At 42.8% G+C, this 23778-nt stretch overlaps 1 protein-coding gene across 1 annotated transcript in view; it reads right to left on the reverse strand.

Moving 5' to 3' along the window:
* The window catches only part of LOC133378737 (autocrine proliferation repressor protein A-like), a 34673-nt gene that overhangs the window by 5534 nt on the left and 5361 nt on the right, over positions 1–23778 (reverse strand). The window contains exons 3-10 of the mRNA XM_061613362.1: positions 22567–22615; positions 20420–20542; positions 16913–17011; positions 16414–16503; positions 13747–13876; positions 9043–9163; positions 6065–6200; positions 4287–4375 (exon numbers count right to left, since the gene is read on the reverse strand). Coding sequence (XP_061469346.1) covers positions 4287–4375; positions 6065–6200; positions 9043–9163; positions 13747–13876; positions 16414–16503; positions 16913–17011; positions 20420–20542; positions 22567–22615 — 837 coding nt within the window. The remainder of the gene's footprint in view (positions 1–4286; positions 4376–6064; positions 6201–9042; positions 9164–13746; positions 13877–16413; positions 16504–16912; positions 17012–20419; positions 20543–22566; positions 22616–23778) is intronic.

Here is a 23778-nt window from a genome sequence, read left to right on the forward strand (position 1 = left end):
TTTGTGACCGGTCGGTAGTTGTCACAAACCAATGGGTCCAGGGTGGGCTTTTTCAGGAGCGGTCAAATCACTGCCTCTTTCAGGGCGGCTGGAACCACTCCCTCCTGCAACGATGAGTTGACCACATCCTGGATCCACTCAGTCAACCCCCCTTGGCAAGTTTTAATAAGCCAAGAAGGGCAAGGGTTGAGAGGACACATTGCTGGCTGCATCATTGCAAGCACCTTGTCCACGCCATCAGGCTGCATCAACTGAAACCAATCCCAAGAAGTTGCAGCAGACGTTGGCACTGGACACCTCACTGGTGACTACAGTAGATGTGGATGGGGCATCAAGATTGCTATGGAGGTGAGAAACTTTACCCTCAAAGTGTCTTGCAAACAATTCACAGTGGGCCTCCAAAAGGTCTAAAACTCCATTTCCTGGAGCTGATGTCAACAGACCCCTGACAATATGGGAAAGCTGCACTGGAAGACTACTTGAGGATGCGATGGTGGCAGAGAAGTGGGCCTCTTTCGGCTCCCTCACTGCCACACGGTAGGCATGGTTATGATGTTTTATTCATGCCTGATCAGCCCCACAGCACGTCTTCCTCCACTTGCGCTCTACCCATCGTCCAGCCTGTTTCGTTGCCCTTAGCTCACTGGTGTACCAAGGTGCAAACCAGGCTCCACAATGCTGGAGAGGGTGCTTGGGGGCAACCATGTCAAGAGCCCGATGTACCTTGCTGTTCTACACCAGGAAGTAGGTCTGGCCATGACAATGGGGTGACATCCATTCCCCCCATCTCCAGACCACCCCTTCCTCCATCTGGAACAAAAACCAAGTCGAGGGTGTGCTCTGTCCTATGCGTTGGGCCGGTGACAACTTGGGACAGCCCCATGGTCGTCATGGAGGCCATGAAGTCCCAAGCAGGAACACTAGAGGCAGCCTCAGTATGGACATTGAAATCACCCAGGACTATCATTCTGGGCTCTTCCAATACCACAGCCGAGACGGCCTCCGCCAGCTCAGTCAGAGAAGCTGCTGGGCAGCCAGGTGGACAGTACACCAGCGGCAACCATAGTTTACTGTCTCCTTGGCCCGACACCAGGTGCAGGCCCTCACAGCCAACTCCAAGACAGAGTGTTTTCCTGGTGACACATCAACTCCTCCCCCCTGTCCCTGCAGCCTGTGCTGGTGTTGCACTGAGTATCCAGGTGGGCAAAGCTGGGTCAGATCAACTCCTTCCAGCTCATGCACCCAGGTCTCGGTTTGTTGTTGTTATGTGCCTTCAAGTCAATCATGACTTATGGCAACTCTATGAATCAGTGATCTCCAAGAGCAGCTGTCGTGAACCACCCTGTTCAGATCTTGTAAGTTCAGGTCTGTGGCTCCTTTATGGAATCAATCCATCTCTTGTTTGGTTTTCCTCTTTTTCTACTCCCTTCCATTTTCTCCAGCATTATTGTCTTTTCTAGTGAATCATGTCTCAGGTCTCGGTAATGCATACCAAATCTGCACCTTCATCCACGATCAAATCATAGATGAGTGTGGTCCTATTGTGTACCAATCTGGCATTAAAACAACACACACAGGCCAATGGGCACAGCAGATGAGCAACGAGGAACCCATCCATGAGAGGAGTGGGAGTGAGGAACAAGGCGTAGATAGTTTTGCCCTCATCTTCTATGGTAGTTCACCACCTCCCCATGGCTATACTTCCCTCTACCTGTGATCATTGAAATTGGAGTGGCATCACCCATATTTCTCCTTACTAAGACTCCTCCTAAACACCTGATATGGACCCAACAAGAGCCCACCAACAAAACCTTCCTGAACCAGTTATCCCAGTAGGTCTCTAAGAGAACTGGGAACAGTCAGACCCACTCAATATCTTTCACATGGGGCACATCTACTTCTCCCCTGTCTCACACCCAGGGACGGCCAGCCTTCTGCCAGTTGCAGACTCTCACTCTGAAGGCATCTGGAGACTTTCTCCTATCATTCAGTTAACTGCACAGGATCTCACCCTGCCCAGGAATTACACTTGCACCATACGCCCTCCCCACTACCAATCTCCTCTAGATTTGTTTTTTAAAAGAAACAGAAGGGGGTAGTGCCCTCGTGTCTCCCTAAGAGGCTCCCCAATGGGACATCCCCTTTGGTGTTGTCCCTTTGGGGGTGACCTTTCTGGTGGCATACCAGCTGTTAAAGGGCAGTCAGGCTTTTACGCCTCCTGAGTCTGCCAGGAGCTGATGCAAGAGGCTTCAAGATTAACTGCAGCCTCTCTCTGGAGTCAGGGTCAGGCAGGAGGTCCCAGTCCTTGCATCACTTACCAGGGACTTCAGCTGTCTCAAGAGAAAGCAACCCAGAAGAGCCAGCAGCAAGCACCCAGATGCTCAGATACTTACTCCCAGGGCAGCTCTTCTCCAGTCCCCCAGTGCTGTAGCTGTATTAGAGAGACTTGCTGAATGAGCCAGACCAGTTCCTTCCATATGTCAATAATTCTAGCCAAGCCAGTTTCTTTGTTGAATTAATGGGCCTGCTGAGTGCCTGATCTACATGACTGAAGACTTGGTGGAGAGCAATGGGTTGCCATAAGAACAAGGTTAGCCCTCTCCCCTCACTTGGCTGGGGCAGAAGATTGTGTTAGTCTAGTGTAGAGCTGGGAGCCGTAAAGACCAGAGAGGCTTGACTGCTCTGTGTACAAAACCCCAAGTCATGGCTTTGAGGAGTCTCCTAGAAACCTAATGAGGAAGCAAGATCTGTTGGAGTGTTAATGCTGAGAACTCCTCCATCTTATGCTAAGGTCTTATGAATTTCCCAAATGGAGGTTGGCTGTTATCAAAGATGCTGTGGACTTTGAAGAAGCACTAATACAGGGTGAACGGGACAAATGAGCTAAGCGGACGGCACGTCAAACAAATCCTCATTGTTTACCATCTTCCATCTGGAAACCTATGCCCTCACTGTGGGAGGCTGTGTGGATCCAGAATTGGCCTCCACAGTCACTTACGGACCCACTGTTAAAGACCTTCTCTTGGAATACAATCTTACTCGGCCACGAGTGATCGCCAATGAATGAATGAATATCATAAGGACACCATAGTCTCCCCTGACTTTTATTCCAAGGAACCCAAACCTTGGATAAGTGCAGGAACCTTTGGAAGTCTCACACTGCTCGGGCACTGGAGACGGTTTACTTACTGAATCATTTCAAATGCTGGAACTGTAAATTGGTTAATGTTAACTTAAACCATATGTGGGAGAATTGTGAATTTGCTAAAGATTATTAGAAACAAATATTATATTATATTATATATCAGAAAGGATTGGTTTTGTCATTAGATCCACTCCAGAGCTGGTAATATTTAACCACCTAGAGTTGGATTAGCAGTAATCTAAAATGGTTGGTTTCTAACCTGATGATTGCTTCAAAAATAGTTTGGGCCAGGAAATATTTTCATAATGAAATAAAATAATTTTTGGAAAAAATGCAATATTTTATTTATTGCAATGCAAGGAATCATGGTGTTTATGGAAATTAAAGATACTGTTTGTTTATTATGCAAAACTACTGACCCATTATGATGGGTCTTTTAACACTGTCAACCTGATCCAGAGCTCACTCAACATTCCCTTTTGAATCTTGGTTAGCAAGTTTGAAAACATACAAAAGGATTTCTGGCAAAGAATAAAGACTGTATGTTTTTAGAGCTGTTCACCATACCTCAATTACTTTCTCTTCTTTTTCTTTCTTTGCCAGAGAAAAAATAATACCCCAATGGCTTCTTTGTAGAAGGGTTTGGGGGAAAATTAGATTCAGTTTGCATTCAAAGGCAAACCTACCTAATTTGTACTTTCAGAAACATGTGAGCCGAAACGCAGATATCCTTTAAAATTCACATTTCTATGAATTTTGCAATGAAGTTCTCCAGACAAGTAATGCTTACATTAGGGTGAAGTGTGCATATAAATGCATACATTAGTGAAAATAACAGACAAGAAAAGCACGAGGGGAAATTGTTTGCAAAAATGTGGACATTTGTCAAAACTGCATACATACAAAATGTGGTTATTAGAACAAATATGCACTAAAATAAGTGGCAAATTTGAGGATTTTTTTTTAATTGCAAATTGCTTCAGAAATGTGGAGAACTGAATTTAAGACTGGAAAAATGAGAAACTGACAGAACCGAAATTGACAGATTTGTCCATGCTTACTTCTTTGTATGCTGATATCAACTTTGTCGGTCATTTTATGTATTAATAAATTATATCAAATATTTCTGAAAGAATCCTACCTTTTGGAGCCCAAAGTGTTAGCAAAGAAGCATTTAGCTGCTGAAGGCTCCTGATCTGTGTAGAGATAGATAGTGCCCGTGGCATTTGTCTAGAAAGAGACAGAGAACAGGCCAGGAAAAAATCAAGTGTTCCACTAGCAATCATCCACTCCTGTTGCCATTTCAAATGCAGGGATGCAGGAAACAGTTTACATACTGAGTCAGACCATTGGTCCATCTAGCTCAGTATTGTTTACACTGACTGGCAGAAACTCTCCAGGGTGATTTCAGGCAGGGTTCTCTCACAGCCATATCTGGAGATACCAGGGATTGAACTCTGAGCTATAGTCCTTCCTAAGCAGATTCCAATAGAGATTTAATTCAACAACAGCCATTGATTTACCTGGCTTGTGTTGGAAAACTGTCTCAGGAAAGTGACTGTGTAAAGTCAATGCACAGCTTCTACAGAAATTTTGAATTTTTGCTTATGCTTCAGCATATTCACACTGCATATACTGACAGATGCATTCTGATACAGTAAATATATAAAAAAATTAAGATGGTAGGAGTATTGGAGTTTGCAGAAATGTATTTGGTAAAGACTGGTGGATGAAAGAATAAAGAAACATAAGGTTTATTACTACCGGGAAATGAAGAGAGAGAGAGAGAAAGAGAGTGACAGATCGAAATTAAATGAGCAAAAGGAATATCGTATTAATTTGACAGAGAGATAACACTGCAAACCTCATTCACAAGGAGATTTTAAATGGAGATTTTCTGCCCTTTAATCTCTCTGTAGTTAGTGTAATATTAACCTGTTAAAGGCTGACTACAGGTTGGTGATTTTTTCCCCTAGCAACCAGGAGACAGAGAGGCTAGGCGTGGCTCAGTCCAGTCCCTCCCCTTTTGAAGCTTGGATTATTCCAGTGGAGGGAGGGTGACAGAGAGAGAGAGAGAGAGAATGGGAGAGAAAGAGAATGAAAGAGAAAAAGGAGAGTGTCACAAATTACTGCTCTGCTGTGCTAGTAGAAATGGGTGAGAATTCAAAGATTTTTTTTTAATTCAGTATCAGGAGAAAGGCGCTGGAGTCAGGAGCAATTGTGATGGCTCTGCAAAAATGGACAATATGAGAACTTCTCTAAAATCTGGTTTTAAATCTGATTTCATTCTCAGCCATCTCTATCACTCACAAATACTAATACCAACTAACAAGATGGTTTTAAAGTGCTTTTAGTGTTTTTGTTTGCCTCCCTGGGATCCTTCTGGGAGGAAAGGTAGGATATAAATTAAATAAATGAATAAACGAAGGAGGGAGAAGGTAAAGCCTGAAAAAAACCCCAACAAGCTGTTACTAAAGAAGGAATCAGCAAGGGAAAAATAAGCTACCTTTCTGTCTATCCCCCCGTCCTCCACTGGTTCAGGTTACCTGTTACAAAGATTGGTGTTTTACTCCCAACAAGGAGGCAGAAGGAAATGTCACAACATTCTGCCAGTACACCCAAGGCCAACCAAGTGCTTCAGAAATCAACCTAATGTCATAATTGTTCCCATCGCATGGAACATTAACCAAGGCTGGTTTGCATATAATCATAACAATGTTCCTGCTTCCAGTATTTCTGATAATTTCCTATGAATCTTGAACTTAACTGAATGTCCTTGGTAAAGGGACACACTCCATTATAATTTCCATCAGTGAAGAGCTATGTGTACACATGGCTTGGTTTAATTATGATAAATCAAGTCCCAAGACTGAATGATTTCTGTCACTCCGTATGTAAAGCAACATCAGTTTTCCTCACCTCAGTCTTTTTCCAAGAAATGTTAGGCATCTTCAGATTCAACATGGTGCTAACAAAAAAGGTTGTAAGTGACTTTGCAATAGATATTCTAGTCCCTGGGTCCAGTGTCACCAAGTGATCAGAGTTCGGGATGGCCCTGCAGAGCAACAGAATTTTTTTTTGAAAAAAATAGCTCTCTTGCTATACACAAAGTTGGAGAGATGACATGTTTCATCTAATCATAGAAATCCTCCTGAATTTTTCCTCCTTGGAAGAACACACACAGACATGAGGGGTGGGAAACACGTTGCTTCATAATTCAAATCCCATAATTTGGCAGCAAAGATCTGCAGTCAAATTTAGGCCTTATTGATAAATTAAAAACAGACACATTGCCAGGTCTAAACTGCATCCACTTGGGAGTTCTTAAAGAACTCAAATGTGAAATTGCTGGTTTTCTAACAAAAATGTACCTTGTTCCTAGCCTCCATTCCCAAGGACTGGAAATTGGCCAACATAACATCAATTTTTAAAAAGGGATCCTGAGGGGATCCAGGAAATTGCAGGCCAGTTAATGTGAAAAACATGATTAAAGATAGAGTTACCAAGAATATAGAAAAACACCTAATTTAACATTTACACTAATGGGATTTGAGGTGAATGACCAAGAACGAGATCTTGGGGTCACAGTGGCTAGCTAGCTGAAAATGTTAACCCACTGTGCTGCACCTGTGAAAAAAGTGAATGCCATACTGGGATCATTAGAAAAAGGACTGAAGACTGCTGATATCACAATGCCATTATAAAAAACTATGGGGTGACGAACTTTGCAATATTGTGTCCAGTTCTGGTTACCTCACCTCAAAATGGATACCGTAGAGATGAAAAGGGTTCAGAAAAGGGCAACCAGAATGATCAAAGGGATGGAGCAACTCCTCTATGAGGAAAGGTTGCAGTATTTGGGAGTTTTGGTTTAGAAAAAAATAAGAGTGGGGGGACCATGATGGAGGTGTACAAGATTATGCATGGCGTCAAGAAAGTGGATAAAGAGACTTTTTTTCCTCTCTCATAACAGAATTTGATGCCATCCAATGAAGCTGAATACTGGGAGACAAAAAAGTGTACCTTTTCACATAGTGCACAGTTCCTACACGATATAGTGATGGCCGCCAACTCAGATGGCTCTAAAAGAGGATTAGGCAAATTCATGGAGGATAAAGCTATCAATGGCTAGTAGTCACGATTGCAGTGTTACACTTCTAATGTTAGGAGGCAGTAGGCCTCTGAACACCAGTAGCTGGGAATCACAGGCGAAGAGAGTGATAGCACTCAGGTCCAGGAGCAGCTAGCACACTGTGATGGAGCTGTGCCACCACCCTCCTGACAGCAGTACTGCTGCCTCTTCCAGGGCAGGGGTTTTAACTAGTTGTTTCCTGCTGCCCTCTCTGTCGATCATCCCTGCATGCCTGCTATCTGCACAGTAAACAGAGGCCCTATTGAAGGAAATGGGAGCTTCCGGTCCCCCACAATGCAAATAGCAGGCACTGATCACTGGTCCTTAAAAGGTGTGCTGAGGGGGCTCTTGCCATCCTAGCCAAAGAGACCTAAAACTGATGACACTGATAGGGCCCAATCTTGCTGCTCTCCTGCCACACTGTTCTGTTCTGTGGCAGGGATGCTGGTGCCAGATCCACAGCGAGGCCCCTCCCTGCTAGCCACTCCTGGCTGTGATAGGTTCATTGGAAAAGTCTCCTTTCACCCTAAAATTGTCTCAGTGGGCTGACCAGGACAGTGACTGTTTAATTGCCTTCCTACCCACACTGCACCTGCTAGCTGGCTGTGCATGCATGCTTCCTTCCTTTCTTGCCCAATCAGCTCAGTTATCTGCTATCCCCCAAATACTACAGCATTAAATAGGCAAAAAAGGCGCCCTCAGTTGCATCTGTGAAGGCTCCCAAAGAATTCCTACTGAGCCCTGCAACTGATGTCTCACTCATTCCATTGCTGCAAATTGGGGTGCTGGAAGCGCTGCTGCTCTGAAGAGAGGAAAAGAAGGGCCAACCCCGATTGGCTGGCATGACCTGCTCTGTGTGGCCACATCAGTGTCTCCTCCTCTATCCCCCAAGAGGACAAGGGGAAATCATGGGAGCACCATTCAGTTGACATCCCTGAGTAGTAAGCAAATCTTCATATACTATATACCAGAGTTTGGAAAAGTTATTTTTTTGAACTACAACTCCCACCAGCCCAATCCAGTGGCCATGCTGGCTGGGGCTGATGGGAGTTGTAGTTTTAAAAAAGCAACTTTTCCAAGCTCTGCTATATACCTTTCCTTTCCTTGTAAAATGTGATTTAGAAGGAAGGGACAGAGCAGGGTGAAGAATGACAAAACAGATCTCCCAGATGCAAGCAAGTCTACCAGGGCCAAGGAATTACTGAGGGTAAAGACAAATGTAACATTTTTAGAGCATTATGGGTTGTTTTGAAGCACCCTCATTGTATTCATGCTGAATGTACCTTTCATCTTCTCTCAGGGGACAGGGGCAGGGAAACAGTTTTGAAAGTTTATAGAAGCACTGGTTGGTGTCCATTGTGTCATCAAGATCCAACTCCCCAGAGGGCAGAGCTGTTTGCAGTCTATTAAAAGTTTACTTTTTAATTAATAAGATGGCAAATAAATTGACAGAGGGATAAGGAAACATACAGTGCATTAAAAAAATTTTTTAACATGCAGACATGCAAATGAATAATTGCAGTGGGGATGATGGCTGAAGCAGTGTTTTGTTCACTGGTATGCGACAGCATTTATCATTCAAATTACAAAGGTGAGTTTGTGCAACAACTAAAGGATCTGCTGTAAGTTCTGCTGTATATTATCTCTCTCTTCACCCAACAACTACCCATCTGGGGCTCACACCATCTGTTGACTGCCTAACAGAGATGATTTCTGCCCTTCGTCAAAAAAGAGTTTGGTCATTTTCTTTGCAGCATAAACTCACCAGAAATATTTCTCTCCTGCTAGCTGATGAAAGAAAGAGTGGGAGTCATCAAGAGGGAAGAATTCATCTCCTGTTACAATTATTAGATACTTGGGCTTGTTTAAGTATCGATCATTATATGCTAGGAAAGGAAAAATTAAACATTATAGTAATAGTCAACACACACAGTTCTAAAGTTGCTACTACCTTGTTTCACCATAAAAAGGATAGCAAGATTTGACAGGAACAATAGCAAATAATAGGAATGGATGAAGGACCACAAATCCCTAATAGGTTGTATATGTTCAGAGGGCAGGATATAGGGATGTTGGAGAATTCTGCTCTAAGCAGACATAGGCATGGAAATTGCAGCAGTTCAGCTGTTCGTTTCTCTTCTGGAATGGAAATGAGATCATAGAATCATAGAATAGTAGAATTGGAAGGGGCCTATAAAGCCATCAAATCCAACCCCCTGCTCAGTGCAGGAATCCAAGTTAACATTGTTTGTTTTTAAGGTCCGTAAATTGTACATAATCAACAACATATTTGACATTTCCTTTACAACAGAAACTTTTTTTTATTCAACAAAATCTGTATACCACTTAACTGTAAAAAACCCAACAACCTCTAAGCGGTTGTTGTAGCTCAATGATAAGAACATAAGAAGAGCCTGCTGGAGCAGGCCAGTGGCCCATCTAGTCCAGCATCCTGTTCTCACAGTGGCCAACCAGGTGCCTGCGGGAAGCCCGCAAGCAGGACCCGAGTGCAAGAACACTCTCCCCTCCTGAGGCTTCCGGCAACTGGTTTTCAGAAGCATGCTGCCTCTGACTAGGGTGGCAGAGCACAGCCATCATGGCTAGTAGCCATTGATAGCCCTGTCCTCCATGAATTTGTCTAATCTTCTTTTAAAGCCATCCAAGCTGGTGGCCATTACTGCATCTTGTGGGAGCAAATTCCATAGTTTAACTATGCGCTGAGTAAAGAAGTACTTCCTTTTGTCTGTCCTGAATCTTCCAACATTCAGCTTCTTTGAGTGTCCACAAGTTCTAGTATTATGTGAGAGGGAGAAGAACTTTTCTCTATCCACTTTCTCAATGCCATGCATAATTTTATACACTTCTATCATGTCTCCTCTGACCCGCCTTTTCTCTAAACTAAAAAGCCCCAAATGCTGCAACCTTTCCTCGTAAGGGAGTCGCTCCATCCCCTTGATGCTGATCCAATGCGTCTGGCTGATCCAGGAAAAAAGGTTGAGAGGAAGGGGGTGAAGAAAGGAGACATAAATGAGAGTGTTGAAAGTTTGGGCCAGTGGGGGAGGGAGACAGGAGAGAAAGAGCACATGCTCAAGGGAGGCTGTTGAAGGACAGCATGCAAAAGGTTCAATAAATGACCAGCTTGTTCGTATACTGCCCCCCCAGCAATATAATGGATCTACACCTATACATATATATCCGCCTCCTTCCTATGAATGTGTTTCACCCTTGACACTGCTCCCATCTTCCCAAATCTAGGGTATCATCATCATTTGCTCATCATGTCTGACTTCCTCTCGGCAAGGCTGGTAGCAACCTGCAGAAGTGAGCAAAAGGATGGATTCTTTGTCCCCCTCCCTGCTTCATGGTGTGTCTCAGGCTTCAGCTTTCATTATTTTCCTTTAAATTTTAACTCCCCTCTCCCCACCCCCTCTGAAAACTGGATGGCTAATATTTGGAATATTTAGAATCCTATGGGGAGACTACTAATTGATGGACTATTAGCCGCTTCATTTACTTTGGAGGAGGAAAGGCTGGCGACCCACTAAGAACATTTAAATACTTAAAAACTGTGAATGGCTGTGGTCTTAATTGATGACAACAGGAATTACACCGCGAAAAACATAAAATTAATACACTGAAATAAATGGTGTGAAGTAATGTGATACATGACAATAATTATGACAAATTAATGTCAAATCCCACCATAGTGGACAACAAGACAAATAACCATGTATTTGGTGGGAACCAAACTGCAGCAGAATGGAGTCGGATCTGTTTTGATGGATACAGATCAGAGTGGACATTGCTAACTTTGTACATTCCTAGCAGAATGGAACAAAAATACCACAAAAATGCCATGTTTAAAAGAGAGCCTTTCCATAGCATATATGATGTTTGTGTCTTTGCATACAAAGAGTTGGTAGCAGGTTCTCCAGGTCATCAGGAAAGCAACAGGGGGGTTGCCTCAGGATGTTTGACGGATTCAGAATATGTAAATTCCTATATGAAAGGGTCTGATGTGCACCCTCTATGGCAATTAACCAGGTCTGGCCCAAAACATGATTTTTAAAGAAATGAATGGTGGCTTAATGAGAAAATGAAAGAGAATTATGGGTAAAAATATGCAAAAGCAACCAGAAATAGACTTCCCCATCCCCAGGGATGTCTCTGAATTAATTCCAAAGTATTAGCCTTAAGCCAGAATTCCACAGCTTGCTAACATGGCCTTTTGTGTAGGAAGGGCCAAGGGAAGGTTTCATACAGGGAAGTGGGTAGGGGCTTGATTTGATTGATCCATTCCCTATCTCCCTGAGTGTGAAAATTGGAGGGAGAAATGTCAATAATTTAAGATATGCAGACAATACCATACTACTAGCAGAATTCAGTAATGATTTGAAATTAATGCTGATGAAAGGTAAAGAGGCAAGCACAAAAGCAGGACTACAGCTGAACGTCAAGAAGACTAAAGTAATGAAAACAGAAAATTTATGTAACTTTAAAGTGTACCAAGGGCGAAGCGGTGGGGGCACTAAAGGGGTGCCACCGCAATGACCTTGGCAGGATGAAGCCCTTCTCCGCCTGCCCCGTTTTCCCATCCGTCCAGCCTTCCCTGGCTGAGCACCATTGCGTGCCACTCTCGAGCCTTTCGCCTGCCCAGGTACCTTCTCAAAGTTGGCGCCTTGCAAAGGTGGCCAATTTGCTCCCCCTGCCTCTCCCTGGGAGGAATGGTCCTCTTGCGTCTCCTCTTGGGGCCCACGGGGGGGGGGGGATGATGCGCTCTGGGGCTGCTGCCGCCTTCCCCACCAGCCTTTCCTCTGACCCCTGTCCTCATTTGAGCATCTTTGCTGTGCAATGCCCCATCCCTTGCCGCCCCTCTCCTACAGCTCTCCGCAGGGGGGGAGCTGTGAGCGAGGCTGGGGGACAGTTTCGCTCCACTGCGCCACCGCGGTTGCCCTGAGTGCTGGAGCCTGCAGAGAAGAGGAAAGGGACAAGAGAGTCGGGGGACCTCAAGGCAGGGTTGAGCTGTGAAGGAGGGAAGCAACGGGGGCAAAGCTGGCAGCCCCCAACGCCCTCCCCTGCTCGGTTGCCCCTCCAGCTGGAAATGCAGCCTGGGGGTGCCCATCTGGGCACGGGGCATCACTGGTGCCCAGGACTCCCTGATTCGCGCTCCTGGGTTTCCACACGCAGGGAGGCCAGGATGCGGCTTTACCTGGGCTGGGCAGGCTCTCCCGGGGGCATAAATGCCCCCCTCTGTTCTTTTGCTCCTCCTTCCTCCCCACACGCTTCTCTTCTCCACACAGCTGCCTCAATACCAGCTGAAAGGACTGTGGATGCCTTGGGATCCTTGGGCTTTCCCCCCTGCCGTCTCCCCCCGCCCTAGCCATGGATGTGATAATAGCCATGGTCTACCTGCACACAAACGAGCGCTCTCCCCCGCTGGGCTTGTTTTGGTGCCGGAGCAGAGGTGCCTCCACCTTGGGCCATGAGGCCAATGGGATCTGTGTTATGCTGCCACCGGCTGACAGATTTGGGAGGCTGGGTGCAGCTCTGGGGGTCCTCGAAGGGAGACAGACCCCATGGGCACTGTCTGCAGGGGGCCTGCATGTGGAGGGGCAAGGCTGCTGCTGCATTGGGGGTGCATAGATCTGTTGCTTCATAGCAGAGCTCAGGGACCCCTGGATGCAAAGAAGCCCTTCTCTCTCTGCCCCCCCGCCCTGCTCCTTACACTGATTGAGGAGGGGGGTGTTAAAAAATGATCTGCTCCGGGTGTCAAATACACTAGGTATGCCACTGTGAACTTGTCAAGGATTATTAATACCTTGACACAGTCATTAACCAAAATGGAGACAATAGTCAAGAAATCAGAAGAAGGCTAGGACTGGGGAGGGCAGCTGTGAGAGAACTAGAAAAGGTCCTCAAATGCAAAGATGTATCACTGAACACCAAAGTCAGGATCATTCAGACCATGGTACTCCTGATTTCTATGTATGGATGTGAAAGTTGGACAGTGAAAAAAGCGGGTAAGAGAAAAATCAACTCATTTGAAATGTAGTGTTGGAGGAGAGCTTTGCAGATACCATGGACTGCAAAAAAGACAAATAAAATTGGGTGTTAGAACAAATTAAACCAGAGCTGTCCCTAGAAGCTTAAATGATGAAACTGAGGTTATTATACTTTGGGCACATAATGGGAAGACATGATACACTTGAAAAGACAATAATGCTGGGAAAAACAGAAGGGAGTAGAAAAAGAGGAAGACCAAACAAGAGATGGATTGATTCCATGAAGGGAGCCACAGACCTGAATTTACAAGATCTGAACAGGGTGGTTTATAACAAATGCTATTGGAGGTCAGTGATTCATAGGGTCGCCATAAGTCAATCGACTTGAAGGCACATAACACACACACCCCTTTCTTCTGCTACCTTTTCATTTATCAGATAAATCTGGGAACGTAAGAATTGCTCACCAAGTGGATCAACATATGAAGTTAATTTCTGCAACTGTGGAGTGTCTAACTTGTGAGTTATTTTCAGGTCATCTATAGCCCACATTGCGTATGTCCAGCCACAATATGCTCGGTATTGATGATGCAAGTTCTACAGAAAAGCAGACAGAAGTGAATTCTTTGTGCACATATGACTTCACAAATATTATGAACCATATCTTAAGAATGTGAGTCCAATAGAAAGGGGGACAGTCAAGTGTGCTAACATATCATTCAGCAGGACTAAGGGCACAATCCAACTTGATTTTGCACTGGGTTGGGGGAGTTGGATGAGGTGGATAACTGGCTGAGCTGGAAGTCTCCTGGTGCTGTCAGGCTCTGCCAGCAGAAGCCCCTTGTCCTGGCTCAACCGCACTGCCAGGGTCCTGCTGGTGCCACCAGGGGGTCACTGGGGACAGCCAGCCAGGTGGATGGAGGGCTGGCAGAAGCCCCAAAAACAGGGCATTCTGGGGGCATGGTGTGGGAGGGGATTTACACAAGATCTAAGTCCCCCTTGGACCAGTCCCCTGGGTCCCTTTCCACATGAGAATTCCTCCAGCAAAAAGACCTGTGGAGTAAAATAATGACAACAGTGGTAAACAGGAAGCTTTTACTCCCGAAGGTCTATTTGTGGCAGCCAGTTCTTCCCACCCAGCTCCTGCATGTGGCTCCTGACAGAGCCTCCGTTCAGCCGGGCTGGCATCTCCTGAGCAGCAAGTGGATGCTGCGGAGCTTCCAGCTGGCTCCTCCACCACCGGCCCCTCTCCTGCCAGCTACCTGTAAGTTGGATTGTGTTGCCTGATGATAAGCACAAAACATGACATACAAATAAGTCATCCCTCGCACAGTGTCAGCATTCATTATGAGGTCTATTATGAGGTTGGTGTTTTTGCCAACATCTGTTTGGAACCAGATAAAAAGTTACCCCCTCCCCCCCCATCTTATGTGGACTAAGATGTTGTTTGCTGTTGATGTGCTAATGAATCTTTCTGCCACTGTTAAGCAGCAGATGCTTTCTGTATGTTTTATGAATTGCCTGTGTTTTTTGTGTAAATGTGTTTATATTATAGTGCATTTTTACTTATGCTTATTTTTTAAGATACGTTGCAAGTCACTTGGAGAATATTTTATGTAACAAGTGACTAACAAGTCTAAATAATAATAATATATCTCAGACTTTGGGGTATTTAATTTAATCCTGCATAATTGCCAGGAATGTGGAAGCAGAAATACACTTGCTAAGGTTCCTCCCTGCCCACATCCCACAACCCAACAGCTGAGTTCATGGACACTGTTTGGTGCCAGAATATTTGAAGGACCAACTTCATCTACAAGTCTGTCCACCCCTTACAATCACTGACATCCTTGCTCAGCCTCCCTTTGCTTTTAGATGAATGGTTGCTTAGGATTCAGGGCAGGGTCTTTTCAGTAGTGGCACTGAGGCTGCAAAGTGCCTTTCCTCAGAAGTATCCTTGCCTCTCTCTCTTTTAGCCTTCAGGCAAAGAGATTCTTATTTCTCCACGGTTTGGGTTTCTTTAACGTTGTGCCCTGCTGCTATAAATGCTTTTTAGTGCTTTTTAATCCTCAGCGTTTTGAACTTTATTCAGTGATATTTTGATATTTCATATCTCTGTGTTTTTAAATCTGTATTGTAAGCCACAATAGGGGCTCTTCTTTTAGAAAGGTGGGGTATAAACTTTCTAAAGAAATGTGATCTTGATGTCATTACTGTCAACATGAAGAAATGAGGGGGTGAAGACTGCAAGACCTCTCTTAGCTTCATCATGATCGCAGGGGGGGGGACACCCTGACACAGCCTATCAAATGTATGGGACTTTTAGTATTACTAACTATTGATTTTTCTTGTGCTTTAATGCTGTTTAGTGAGTACCCTTGAACATTCTATTGGAAACATGGGATATACATACCTTGAGAATATATGAATTAATAGTAAAGTCGCCTATGGTATCTGGTATCAAACTTTCCATCTTAAGTTATTACTACTGACATGATATTGGGGAGAACTCTATGCTTGGAGTACGAGTATTACTTAAAGTGGTAGAACCCTCCTAAGTTTCTTATTATGAATAATTTGATTGTAGACATGACCAGGGGACTGGAATCCCCCTTCCTTGTACCTCTCTTGTCTGGATCCCTGGTCATGTGTGAGTAAGAGAGCTATATGTGTGCTCATAAGTAATACATATCTGATTGAAGACTGAATGTATACTCTATTGGAAAATAAGACTTCTCCTGGGATAATGCACTAGATTTGAATAGTAACTACATCTAGTGCATGAATAGTCTCAAGGCTGTAAACCTGAGACAGTGGGAGGGTCAAGCTCCCACAAGAGTGCCCCAGACTGGCACTGCCTGACAGCATTGGCAGGCTCACAATGTGGTGGCCTGAGTCAACTCTTCTATCTTATCTCAGTTAAAACAGTAGCTGCAGCACAGGATAGGTCCCTCGTGTGTCAAACTACAATTCCCAGGATTCTTTGGGACTTTGTTTCTGTGCCAGAATTTGTTTTTTATTTACCTATCCAGGGGAGCTATGAAGAATCATGATTACATACATGTAGTGCATCACCCTAGGTACAGTCTTCCCCTACTGTTCTTTACTCTACTGTAAAGAAATTGGATACTCACCTTAATGATATTCAAAAGATCAAAGACAATTGGGGAGAATGACACAACTCTTTTGTCCACAGCTGCTGTGAGCCAGCTGGTCCAGCCACGCTGCAATAAAGAGGTAGAAGAATGAGGCTGGAGAGATGTACTGGGAGCCAGAACATGGCATGTGCAGAAGGAACAAGGAAGAGAATGCCAAGAGTGAATTTCATACAGGAAAGCCAAAGCAGTACAGATCTGCAGTTAGGGATGGGGGAGAAACTTGATTCAGTTTGCATTTAAACCCAAATCTATCAAATTCACACTTTCCAAAACAATATGAGAACCAAAACACAGCCATCCTTCAAAATTGTCACTTATCTGAATTTTGTGATGCAGTTCTCTAATGAAACAATGTTTGTGAAACTACATTTATTAGGGAGGAATGGATATATTCGTGAAAATAACAAAATTCATTAGGAGACATTGCTTGCAAAAATGTGTACGTTAGTCAAAATTACCTGCAGTTCATACCTACCTTGGAACCACCTGTCAGTGTGAACCTTCTGATGTTCACCTTTCCATCAGATTCTTTCTGTAGGAGCTCTGTTATGGTGTCCAGGGCCCGCACAGTGGCCTGCACACAAGATAAAAGGATTACCATCTCTGGAACTTGAAGGGACTGTGGATGTTCTGCTGTTAGCATGGCATAATCAAAGTGCCATCACAAGGAAGTTTGTCTTCAGAGCTTTAATAGGGTCCAATCTGTGAAGGTAATACTGAAGGTGCACACGGTGTGTTAATGTGAGGAACAGTATTCTTCCCCTCACCCACTGATCTTCTTGTAAACCATTCTCCTACAAACAGAATGGTTGAATCTCACCACCTGGTATATTCTGTATTTAGCTCTTTGTCCTGTCCTGTTTCTGGGTTTTTAATAGTTAGGCTAGCTTCTAATAGCCATATCCCTTAATGCACACAGCAAGGGTTGTTTAAAGAAAGTATTCACTATTCCTTTGAAAATGACAGAGATAAACAAACACCCACACAAAGTGGTTTTGTTTAAAAGTGAGGTGCCAGTAATACCTTGATAAAAGTACTATGAGTGCCAGCACCCAATGGCTGCCATGGGCAGCCAAAAAAGAGATGTTGGTACTGAGTCTGCACCAATGAGTTACCATCACAAAATAAGTCCTGTGCGCACACACACACACACTCTTTTATACAAATTGTACCCCATCTAGGGAAGCTGCTGCGGCTCTAGCATCAGGAGGATGACTTCATGGCACCACAACACCAGCCGCTAATGGATCACATGGCACCAGAATTTGTAGAACCAGAGCCAGGACTCTCATGGACACCTTTCCTTGGGCCTGAGCAACCAAGTGCCTCCCACACTATTTCATTAGTCCAACAATGAAGGGTGGAGGCCAAGAAACAAAAGGCAAGCACTTATATTCAACACAGTGCACTGGCCCTTTAAGGGCCTGCAGCTGACTAACAAAGAGGATGTAGCATAGGAGTAGTGGACTGGAGGCAGGGAAGGCCTCAATTTATCTCCAGCTCTCATTGGAACAAGTTGGTCGCTTAGAGTTCTCTCTGGTGCTTCAGCAACTGACGTCCCTTGCTGTGCCCTGTGATGTCATCAGTTTAGGACCAGAGTTCTTCTCTTTTCTTGTTTCCAAAATATTTGAATACCAAGGCATGACCAACATATACGTATGTAGTCTGCCCTTGGTAAGCCACATTTCAAAGAGGAGTATGTATTATATAGATGTCAAAATACCAACAATTTAGTACTTTTTAACCATACTCTCCCTAATTAATACAAATTGAATTTGTTACTTCTCAGTAAAAAAAAAAAAACACCACGTTCTGCTTAACTGATAGTTGTGCCTATCATCTTTTCCTAACAATGCTTAAAATACTATCAGCAGATCTTTACCTATTAATATATGGTATGTTCTTAACAATCTTGTGAACTACATATTTGTCACTTTTTCCAATTTTTAGCCGAGTTGCAAAATAACCTTTTCTTCCTAATTTCATTACTAATAGAGTTTCTTAGCTGCAAAAAATTGAAACCATTGTGGTAGATCACATTCAAATATCCATTTAAAGGCTGCAATATATGTACACTTATATGGGTGTAAGATCCATTGAACTAAATGGATCTTACTTCTCAGCAGACAAGTATAGGTCCACTGTAATTCATGTCATCTTATACATTGTCCATAGCTCAAGATTTTTGTCCATAAAATACACTGCACTAGCTACAGAAAATAACTAAATGTACCTGTTGTGAAACACAACCTAAAATTTCCACAGCTGTTCTGTAAAGGTAAAAAACTCAGGGAGATATCCTCTCGACAAATAAATTATCATGTAATGAAGCTGAAAGAGTTTAAGGTGGGCTGTTGTTTTTTATACTATCAGAAAACGTCCACCTTAAAATCTTAGTATATTCTAGAACATTTGGAAATCACCACATTCTAACTTGTTCTGGGTATACAGATGAAATTTTAATAAATAAATTAATTATGAAAACCAAAATACCCCAGCAGCAATTTATTATGATGGCATTTTTCTGCCATGACAAAAGAACCTCTTAATTGCTTTTCATGCTGAATTTTAGACTGCTGTAACCCACCCTGGGGCCTGCTGGTAAAGGGTGGGCAATAAATATAACAAGAACAACTGTTATTGTGATAATAACTGCTACATATTCTAAAATAAAAACAACAATTTGGGGAACAGATTCCTTTTTAATTGCCATTCTGCCAAATCAAAACTAATAATTTAAATTTCATCATCATATATACCTTTCTTTAATATTTTAAAATATTTTCTCAAACTATGATGAGGGATCGGATATAAAGATTATATCATCACTTAAGCTTATATCACAGTGGTGTTTCTTTTTTATCTTTGCCCCTACAGTGAATCCACATAAATTCTCACATAGACTACATTCTGTCTATCTAAGCACTTGGATAGATTGTTCAGTTAATTGAAGCACATAAAACAATGATTTGTTAAGTTCTTTCAGTAATTTTCAACTCTATACACTTTTAATACCTTTGATATTCTGTTCTTATAGTCTCTGCTAAAGGCTCAATAAGAGTGCAGATAGTGGTATATTTTCAAGTGTCCCTACAAAGCTGGAATTGAAATGAAAGTTATTCATTTATTTATATTTTTGCTACAAGTTTGTATTTGTTGTTTATTATGTATTATTTTTAAGAAAATGTATATCAATATTACATTTTTATAGCAGAAGAAATAAATATTTCCATTCAAGGAGTTCTTAAAAAACAAAGGAGGTATTGTTCAACTCCCATCAGCTCCAACCAACCTGGCAAGTTGCCAAGGATGATGGGACTAGGGATGGGAGGATTTCAGTTTGCTCCACAATTTGGAGTGAACCTCCCCAGTCCACATCCAGTGGATCATGTTCTGATTGGAACATAGACATGCAGACTGGATCACATCCCTACAAACATTCCCAGAGTGCAGTTCATTCCAACTTACTTTGTAGGAGGTGGTCCAAGGGTGTCTCTGTCCAGCCTGCAACCAGCACAGCAAAAAACTTAAACTCCCCACCTTCTACTCTGGATGATGCAAATGGTAGGGCATGTGAAAGCTGTGGTTGATCTGCCACTGTGCCATTCTTAGCCAGGATCAGGACTGTTCTGTTGTGCTACAATCCTATACACATTTATCTAGCAATAAGACCCATTGAGGTTGATGGGGCTTACTTCAGAATAGACATGTATAAAATGGTACTGCACATCTTGAGTAACTAATTGAAAGAGCTCCAACGGTACTATCCACTAAGAATTACGAATTTAACTTGTTGGAACTTTGTGTAGATATCTGCCTATTTGTTTAGTTTACAGGCATTTTTCAGCCTCTGGGGATAAAGGACAAGATGGTGTCCCTCCCCACCATTCAGTATTGCTGGAAACAACCAAGAACACCTTCCAGAATGATGGCAGTGTGTGTTTGTCAGCCAATCCAGGAAAAAAACATAGAAACCAGTTACCTTGACCATTGGGAACTGAATCAGGACATCTGGCTTTGCACTCTTGTCAATAATGAACTTCCGCCATGAACAAAAAACTGCATAATCTTCAATGCTGTTTTTGCATTCGTGCATAACGAGTTTCTAGAAGCAAAACAGATTAAAAATTAAAGAGTTTTTGATTGAGTCATGCCATCTGGACTCCTAGAACATTCCAATAGACTTGTCCTCATTCACAAAGAGTGGTACCAAGAGGTGGAATCAGCTGTCACTCTATCAGGGCAAGGCATTTGCTCAGCTCTGTTACGGACTGAGTGATTCTGTTTGCCAGAACAGAGATCAAAATACCAAAAGTGAGACACAAATGTTCTTTTTTTGGTAAAACAATAGAATTTTGCTGCTTGAGGACATATCAAAATAGTTGCCTCTTTGGAAAGATTAAAATATAAAGATACCACTTCAAGCAAAGCCAAGGCACTTGCTTGTTTAGTTTTGTTACTGGAAGATAGTGAGCAGCATATCAAAAGTGAGATCCAAAATTTCACATTCTTAAGACAATATGCATTACAAGGCCTGTGCCTGTGGATATATAACAACTGATTGCTATAATGCTATGAATAAAGCACAACGAAATCTAAAGCATTTGAAGGGTATTTAAATAACTGAGCTTGAAACTACTCAGCTGTGTAAAAAAAGTAGTGTATATCTTCTGCTTGGAGAGTTTCCAAAGGACAGAGTTCCCAAATATGTTTAACATATCAAAAAAGAGTGTTTTTTTTTTAAAAAAGCTGCACACTTCTTTGATTTACACACATTGGAGCTAAATTGCCCAACATCATTACAGATCGGAGGTGCAAGGAAAATAACATTTAGGAACAGAGCACAGAAATAGTCATCCTGGTAAGGCAGATGCTGGGATTGTTCAAACCTTAGTGATAAGGAGGCACAGTTGCCACACGTACAGCAAATGGGACCGGGGTGAATGCTGGAGGCTCCAAATGTAAGTTGTTGGAGGACAGGCGACTGTAGCTTCCAGATTCACTCTCCCTCTCTAAGAAGGTGACCACATACTTTGGCTCCTGTATTTTAACCCCCTTTGTTCACAGATTATTATTGCTATTAACAATATTAACAAAAACACTACAAAATATCTTTAAAAATAAATCTTTAAAGTATTTTTTAAAAACACCTAAAACCAATTCCAAAACAGATGCAGACTGAAATTTCTCAGATTATGAGACTGAGATTAGGAAATTTATATTTTGGTGTTAAGAAAGGTTCTCAAACAAACTCTAGATTTCCACTAGACTTTACTCTGAGAAAGTCATATTCCTAGTCAGAGTGTATCAGAAGAAGAGAATCTGTAATGGAGGCTTCATCAGCCGAGTCCCCTCCAACTACACTCAACTAGGGCTGGGAGAGAAATTCAGATCAGTTTGCATTTTAATGTGAACCTACCTAATTCACATTTCCTGAAACAATATTCAGACCAAACACAGCTATCCTTCGAAATTCACACTTTTCTGAATTTTGCAGTGTAGTACTCCAATGAAACAATGTATATTTTTTAAATGCATGAATCGCCTTCTACACATATATCAAGGTAATTTAAAGACATGTAATAAGAACAGCAAAAGTAGCTTGCAAAATACAAAAAAATAACTGGAGATAAATTTCAAAACAATGCAAAATGAAAACATCTAGACAGAGACCTTTTTATCCACTTGGAAAAGTTTGTCTAAATATATCTCAATTCTTTCCAGAAGGTACGAAGAGGGGGAGGCTGTTGTATCTTGGCAAGAATGCTGTTCATGTCTGTGGGCAGCCACACATATGAAGGGGAAATGTACATAAAAATGCATATACTGTATTAGTGAAAATAACATACAAAATGCACAGGGAAAATGGCTTGCAAAAATGTGGATATGAGGAGAAACTGGCACTAAAGTGCTGATGAATTTTCATGAGAGCTTTAAAAACAATTCACAAACTGATGTGGGAATACGGAGAACTGAACTTAAGTTTGGAAAGAAATGAACACCTGATACAGAAATGGACAGATTCACCCTTCCCTACACCCAAACAAATCGTTCTGTGAAACTCATACATGAGAGTTTGAAAAACAGTGTGGGAAGTTTCCGACATGGAAAAGATCCAAGAGCACTTACACGGAAGGTGATTGGCTGGTTTGGGATCTGCCTCACAAGAGCTGTGCAGCTTCAGAGACAAAGCAAAATATTAGTCATCAGTATCGATTCTGCAAAGGCTGTGAAAGTGATTCATGGTTCTTGAAAAAGAACATCAACACAAGCAAATGCCCTCTGCAATCTAGAGACAATGATGCCCAAGAGACCAGGGTCAAGAGCTCTGGACAGCCTATGGCCCAGTCGTAACATTTACTAAAAACAAAGCACACTCACAGAGGACACAGAAAATATATTAATTTGCTGTTCTCATGATGCCTTTTAATTAACAGTAAGTCACAGTTGTTGTTTCTTAAAGGATTTGAAAATTTGACCTGGTGTCACAGTTCGTGACAGAATTCAAGTTATTATTATTAATAACAATAATTTAATTCATTACCTGCCCTTCATCCTAAAGTCCCAGGGTGGGTCACAACAATTTAAAATACAACATTAAAACAGTTTAAAGCAAATTACAATCACAAAAATAGTGTGGATCCTAAAAATATCTCAAGTGTCAAAGAAAGGATAAAGACATGAGCCTTCAGCATTTGCTGAAAGTTGTACAGTGAAGTTGCCAGATGTACCTCTGTGGGGAGGGAGTTCCACAATGTAGGGGCTGCCACATGGAATGCCCTCTCCAGGACCCTTGAACTTCTGAGACTATTGGAACAACCAATAGGGCCCCTGATACTAATCTTAACACCCAAGACAGTCTGTAGGGAAGGAGGCAGGCTTTCACATATTTGGGGCCTAAGTTGTTTAGGGCTTTAAACACTGATGTGAACATATGAGGAAATGAACTGGCAACCAATGCAGCTGTTTCAAAATGAAACCCAAGCCAGTAATTCTGGCTGCTGCGTTTTGGACCATTTGAAATGTCCGAGTCATCTTCAAGGGCAGCCCCATGTAGAGTACATTGCAGTAACCCAATCTCGAAGTTAGCAAAGTATGCAGTACAGTAGCCAACTCATTTCTGTCCAAAAGGGCCAAAGCTGGCAAACAAGCCAGGGCTAGAAAAAGGCACTCCTAGCCACCAAGGCCTCCTGAACCTCTAGTGCAGCCTTTCCCAACCAGTGTGCCTCCAGATGTTGTTGGACCACAACTCCCATCAGCCTCAGCCAGCATTGCCAATGGCTGAGGCTGATGGGAGTTGTGGTCCAACAACATCTGGAGGCACACTGGTTGGGAAAGGCT

This window comes from Rhineura floridana, chromosome 3, assembly GCF_030035675.1.
Source record: "Rhineura floridana isolate rRhiFlo1 chromosome 3, rRhiFlo1.hap2, whole genome shotgun sequence".
Classification (NCBI taxonomy): Eukaryota; Metazoa; Chordata; class Lepidosauria; order Squamata; family Rhineuridae; genus Rhineura; species Rhineura floridana.